This window comes from Mixophyes fleayi, chromosome 4, assembly GCF_038048845.1.
Source record: "Mixophyes fleayi isolate aMixFle1 chromosome 4, aMixFle1.hap1, whole genome shotgun sequence".
NCBI lineage: Eukaryota > Metazoa > Chordata > Amphibia > Anura > Limnodynastidae > Mixophyes > Mixophyes fleayi.
In genome coordinates this window covers 311,696,192-311,703,468 of record NC_134405.1, presented here as the reverse complement: position 1 = coordinate 311,703,468, position 7,277 = coordinate 311,696,192, and the positions used below count along the sequence as shown (strand labels likewise).

The 7,277-nt window shown below is 36.1% G+C and overlaps 1 protein-coding gene across 1 annotated transcript in view; it reads right to left on the bottom strand.

The window, feature by feature from the left end:
• Positions 1-4,678: 4,678 nt before the first annotated feature.
• Positions 4,679-7,277, bottom strand: part of SLC6A7 (solute carrier family 6 member 7) — a 66,613-nt gene continuing 64,014 nt past the window's right edge. The window contains exon 14 of the mRNA XM_075210043.1: positions 4,679-6,146. Within this exon, the coding sequence (XP_075066144.1) occupies positions 5,943-6,146 (204 nt within the window). The 3' untranslated portion in view covers positions 4,679-5,942. The remainder of the gene's footprint in view (positions 6,147-7,277) is intronic.

Here is a 7,277-nt window from a genome sequence, read left to right as displayed (position 1 = left end):
TGCAAAGTACCCCTACTACCATAGGCAAACCGATGGGGGAGGGGGGGTTTCCTGGTGCCTGGAAACCCCCATCCAAGCCTGGGACACTGTATAATTGAGGTGGCTGGACCATGCCCCCGCTTCACACGGCTCTGCTCGAAAAGAGTAGTGCATGCAGCATTGCCCCTGTATATTATGGGGATAGGAAGAAATGGAGGGCAGCCAAGCACTCTCTAAAATTATAGATATGCCCCCATGCATGCTGGTCACGCCCACTGGCGGAGTGGTGTGGAAACCCCCCTCTGCAAATCCTGCGTTTGCCCCTGACTGCAGCGTACGATTTCATGGGTGGAACGGGAGGGGAAAATGCACATAGTCAACGTATAGTAAGGGCGTGCCAAGCTCAAGTGCCCGCAGCAACATCTGATTCAAGCTTTGGGCATCTCTAAGGTACATGTTTTTCTGATGTTGTATCACTTGCATCAGCAACAGGGCAGGTGTAAGTGCCGAGCGATAGTGATGATGGTCGCGATTCTATTCTAGAACATGTGCTTGCAATCAAGAGCAATTGTAAAAAGGCATTTTACGTCCAGTAGACATTCATAAGAACTTCATACATGTATTTTATGAGGGAAAATACTGAAAACAATACTTTTTATTTTGTAATGTTCTGCCATTAATGATTATATTATAAACAGGTGACATTAATATATATATATATATATATATATATATGTACGTATTGGATGTTTCCTGGAATTTATTGTCTGTTAGAGTAGGGTGCACCTAGACCCGTATTCAACAACAAATGCCTGTTTACATCTGCTCCTTGTTGAATACAGACGTGCGTATGCACGCTTTATGTGCTTTTTTTTTAAGAATGTACATTGGGCCTGATTCATTAAGGAAAGTAAATAAAAAAAATGAGTATCTTTGCACCTGGTCAAAACCATGTTGCATTGAAGGGGGAGGTAAATGTAAAATGTGGGGACAGATTTATAGAAGGGCAAGTCCTAGATCAACATTTCAGTGTAAAAATAAAGCTATCCAGTATTTGTGAGCTACAGGAAAAAACAGCCAGTATTTATCTTATGTGCAAAATAATAAACTAATATGCACCCCTTGCATTGTAACATGGTTTTGTCCCGAAGAAAACACACTCATTTTTTTGCCTTACTTTCCTTAATGAATCAGGCCTAATACGTTCATTTTGCGTGCCTTAATAAATCAGGCCCTGGATGATTTTTGGGCATTGATTAAGGGCCTACATTTTTGTGAGTTTAGATAAACGTTGAGGTCGTCCACAGGGTAACTCTTATTTATGCAACTAGCCATAAATAAATAACAAATAGGTAAAAAATAGGTAGAGACATTTTCTTATTAGAAAGAAAACATTTATTTAATGGCTTTACGATCCATTTCAGTTAATTAAAATAAATATAAAAAAACAACAACAAAATATTGGACTGTGCAGAAACATTTTAACAATTTATGGCATTTTTCAAGTACACCTACACCCAGCAGAGGAAGCCATATTGTTATCTGATCTAACATTGATGAGAATACAGTCTTAGTGATACCACTGGTGAATTGTCAGGCTACACTCACAAAAATATTGCCCTTACTGGGTGTAAATGACATATGCACTTTAATATTTTTATTATTATTATTATTATTATATTTAATATGGTGTAACCTTATCATAATATGAAATATTAAATAAAATAGTAGATTATTTGACAGAATAGAAAGAACAGTCTTGAGAACAAAGTTCTACAATACCTATTATCTTTGTGTCGACTTACAGGTCAGAATATAAATGTATAGCAAAAATAGTCATTTTATTCTACTATTACTGAATACTTTTTGCATCTTGAATCATATGTATTTCAGTTTATGCATATGTCAAAAACATTCTAATCCATTTTGTTCCATTAAAGCACCTGTCCCTTATAAATAATTTTTTGCTCAATTAATTTTATGTAGCATTGTATTGCCCTAGCTTAAAAGGAAACAAAACATTTTGTTTTGTTATATTATGTAATGTGTTTTATTTTAAACTGTTCTAGCGTAAAGTCATTTATTTAGATTGCATTCCTAATATTCCCATATTTGACAAAATATATCCAGCAACAGCAACCATAAAATATTTCATAAATTAATTCTAAATGCCTGTCCCTGGAATTCCTTGGCTTTAATCAAGTTTTTCAGTTTCACTTAAATGTTTATTTCTAGTCTATTACACATATTCCTTTACGTACATTACTAATGCCATTATATATTTAATTTAGTGTCTCAAAAATAGAAGTGATATTATGTTTACATTGGGCATATTTAATTAATATTTAATAGTTATGGGTTAATCTCAATAACTATTTCTTACTTTTTATTTTCTTTGCCAGAATATATAACTAAAATAATAAGTTCTATTCTTCTCTTCTTATTGTCTACACTTCTTTGCTTTATGAATTCTCTTTATTTTCTTCAAAGATAAAAACATGTTGGTTAAATTGGAAATTTAGCAATATATACTGCATAACCTGTTTGAAGTATCATGTACAGACAATATATTATATAGAATATTTATGCACTAATTGATTTATTAACTATAAATATTACTTTATTTAATTAAATATTATATCATTATATAGAAAAACTGCCATTTTACTTTTTGCAGTGTATAAATGATGATCCATGAGTTGTGACAAAGGGAGTGGTTTGTCACAAGCCTCTAAGAGAGGAGCTAGGCATTCAGCAGACAGTCTGCAGTAGAGGACTGCATACAGGGTTATGTCCTTGCACAGTGGAACTCCTAGACTGAGCACACACAGGTGGAGGACAGGGTCCAATGAAGCAATTAAGCCAAAGGGAGGAGTTTTGTGCATTAAATCCTGACTTGTGCGTTTGTACAGTGTGACCGATACCAGATAGTGGCCAGTGTCTAGAGAGAAGGACTGTATCTAGTAAGCATAAGGTCGTCTGATGTCATCCTAACGGAAAGTGTGCTGTTTACGTGTGATATGAACAGTAAGAGCACCGTTGATTCAGCAAGAAGTTGTTTGTGTGCCCATGTCACAATCTATTCAATTCACTAGTTGTGGAACTGTAACCGACTGAGTCATTATGGTGACATTGATTACACCCACCCATGGACTGGCCAGTATTGGCCAGGTGAGATTTTTTCAGAATTCCTTGCAACCTAGCAACAACAGATTGCCTGTAATAATCATCCCCCACTTTTAATTATTTTTTTTGTAAGATTAAAAAAAAGATCTCGATCTCCCCCCCCCAAAACTCTCCTTAGAACAAGAAGAACACTTCACTAGTTCTGTGCAATGCAGACACATTTGTCATGGTTGCCACAAATGTGTAAATGTTACACTAAGTCAGGCCTGGCCTCTGGCTCTATAGGTGTTGTAAAACTACAAGTCCCATCATGCCCTACCAGCTATCGACTGGAAAAGTATGCTAGAGCTTCTAGTGTCACAACACCTGGAAAGTCGCAGATTGGCCAGGCCTACACTAAGTGGTCCTAGATACACAAAAAGTGTAGTTTTCCAGATTTCTGCTTGCCCACAATTGTCTGTCAGTGGGAAGAAAGTTGTTCAAACTAAAATGCATATCTTTATTTGTGTGACCCAGTTATAAGGCCCAGGTATAGATCACTCTACTCTGGAGACCTAGCAAATTTCTGTGTTTGCATTAATTCAGTGAAAATACCTACAAGGATAACAATGGGAAACTTTATTTTCCCCATGTGCCAATTTTTATTTAGATGACAGTAATAGTTTGTGAAAATAACGCATCAAAAAACATGAAAAATTGTATTGTGATGCAGGGGCAAAATACCTGCAGCAATTAAGTAATTAAATTAAAATACCCATGAAGGTGTAGACATACATGCATGAAGGCAATAAACTGTTGTGTTATGTTTAGAGTAATATAGGTGTATATGTGTATATATATATACATATATAAGTATATATATATATATATATATATATATATATGTATGAGTGTATATATATATATATATATATATATATATATATATATATATATATGTGTATGTGTGTATATATATATATATATATATATATATATATATATGTGTATGTGTGTATATATATATATATATATATATATATATATATATATATATATGTGTATGTGTGTATATATATATATATATATATATATATATATATATATATATGTGTATGTGTGTATATATATATATATATATATATATATATGTGTATGTGTGTGTATATATATATATACAAGTTAACCCGTGCATGATACTCATGCATTCTAGTCAAATCAAGCTACTTAAGGTCTTAAAAAGGTTCTTGTCATGCATTTGGGCCTAGCCCAGGCCTCCTCAGGGGAAGAGCGTTACTTCCCGACGCAAGTGCCCTTTTTAATGTGTGTTCATGAGGTAAAATGACCTCACGAAAATGAGTTTGACCCCTCAACTCGTAAATTTAGCCTTTCCTACCCCTCCCACGGGGGAAGGGGGGATGATGGAAGTTAACTGACTTCACTATTCTAATTTTTTTGTCAAATAATGTCAGTATACCAAATTTCAGGTCAATTGGATGAGCCCTTTCTGAGAAAATAGTTTTTTACACACACACACACACACACACACACACACACACATACTAACACACGCCGCTAGGCTTTTACTTTTATATATTAGATAATGCTAAGAATTTAGTAGGTCAGTGTATAACTCCGCCCAGCAGGTGGCGCTGCAGCTTGTTGGGTTTTTTTTCCACACACAGACTAACACACGCCACTAGGCTTTTATATTATAGATATATATATGTATATATATATATATATATGTATGTATGTATATGTGTGTGTGTTTGTGTGTGTGTGTGTATATAGTACACATTTGTTTTAGATGCTCTCCGTGTCCCTTTGATGCACTTTTATGCTTTCAGCAGACCCCATGTAACTGAAGAGGTGCTGGTGAACACAAAGTGCATCGGGGCACATTAACAAAATTATACAATGTGCCTTTCATTGAAATGGATTCAATCGCCTACTCTCCCGGAATGTCCAGGAGACTCCGGAATTTGTAGGAGTACTCACGGACTCCCAGGAGAGCCCAGTTTTATGACGCGATTCTCATCCTAGTCCTCCTCCCGGCATTATTACCACCCGATTCGCGGCATTTGAGCAGTGGCAGCTTGCTCTGGGCATCAGGATCTGCCCTCTGATATCTCCCATAGGGGGGAATCCTAAAAGTTGGCAAGTATGATGTAGTCATGTACAAGGCATGACAAATACACATCCCTGTGCATGCACAGTGGAAATGTGGGCAAATACTGAGTATGATAGATTCCTATAAAGCATAAAGTTTTTTTTTTAACTTTAATCAGAAGTTTAGTGTATCCATTTGATTAAGCCCTTTCTTCCAGACATTAGCATTACTTTAACATAATGCATTCTTAAGGGACTGGTGCTTTAACAGCCACACAATGAACATGACCATACACATAAGGATGGTTCCAGTTCTAAACAGTGACCTTGTTCCATTTGTTGGTAAAATCAGGCCCTGCCAATGCATTTGCACCATTTGTAGATTAAAATACATGAATTGCAACCATTTAAGGTTCACCATGCCATAAAACTACTCTCACTCTGTAGTAAGCAACCCTCCGGAAATACATACGGTGGACGTGAATTATCCAAGCACAGAAACATATAGACAGTGTCTCAAATAGTGTAACATTACCACACCATAACAACTACAAGGACAGTTCTGCACGTAGTCCCACACAAAGCTATTGGACAACCGCATTTCTTAAACTATAACCTCTGTCTGACGGGCCCAGGTTGGACACAAGATCGAGGATTGCCAGGTTCTGTGTCGGGGAAGCATGTGTAAGCCCCGGAGGAAAAGAGGTGTCTATTCCAATCAGTCCTGCCTGGCTTTCTCCTCAATGTCACATCATCGACTCCTCCTCTATTTCCTTATCCACCTCAATGGCTGTGTTTTCGTAACTTGTGATTCCTCCATATTTTCGCATGTGGACCATCAAAGGTTTTGGGGATTGGCTGCCTGCCAGGGTGTGAACATACAGGCCCGTTCTGTTTTCTTCTAGTGATGGACCCCAGTCCATAGCAGGCCTGCTAGCTTGGCGTATTCTCTGTGAGAAGATTAGACAGAATTCAGTGAATGATGAAACACAAAGAAATTCTAAAAAAGATTGTGCTGTAATATGGCAGTAAATGCATTTGTAATGTTCTATGCACCATTGTTTGTCAAACTCTATGCACCCTAGACATGTTCGATGAACCATCCCTAGTATTTAAAGATTTACTTATTGCCTATAAAAGTGCTACTACCTGAACTTCCTATCTTTCAACAGTTTTTCTGTCAACTATGACATTTCAATCATATGTTTTCTGGGATATATTAAGCTTTTTTGAAAATAGTTATCAAAATAATGATGTAGTTTATAAATTATGGGATGTATGTATAAAAATATCTTTGTTACATGGCTTTATCTAGTTTCTAGAAAGGTGTTCATAAATGTGCTTGCAGGGCTCACCATTCATTAGAAATAGCATTCTCTCTTCCCCATAATCTGTCTTTCTCATCCTAGAACTCTCCTGTCAATCTTATGGAGTCAGATAAATCTTTAACAACACAATAGCTTGGGGGTGTGGCCTACTGCCAATTGATATGTGGGATTTCCTTAAGACTGTGGTCCGGACCAGAAAAATAAAACAGTATACAGTAAAAGACAAAGAAATAGAGTTTGCTTACAGTCCTCTACATTTGTCACAATTAAGCAAAAACATTATTTTGAGGCAAATGCCTTAAAAACCAATACACCCCTCCTTTTTAAAGAAGCAACTGCTTTTGCTGTCTAATTTCATACTGCTGATTTTGAAATGCACTTAACATTTTATATATATATATATATATATATATATATATATATATATTGTAGGTTCACAATAGTTGGATTGCTACATTTTGCATTTAACATTCTATATATATATATATATATATATATATATATATATATAAGATGTTAAATGCAAAATGTAGCAATCCAACAATTGTGAACCTACAAGTCAAACATGCCCTGCCAGCTAACACAGCTATCCTCTCTATCCTCTCACCCACATCTCAATTATTGTTATTCCCCCCCCCCAAATAGTGACATTGATAGAATATTGTATGACTGATAGTGACAACACGGAATGCAGATGCGGCAACCAGGAGCGAGACCACGGACCTGCGGGACCCTTCTGATGGAGAATTAAAT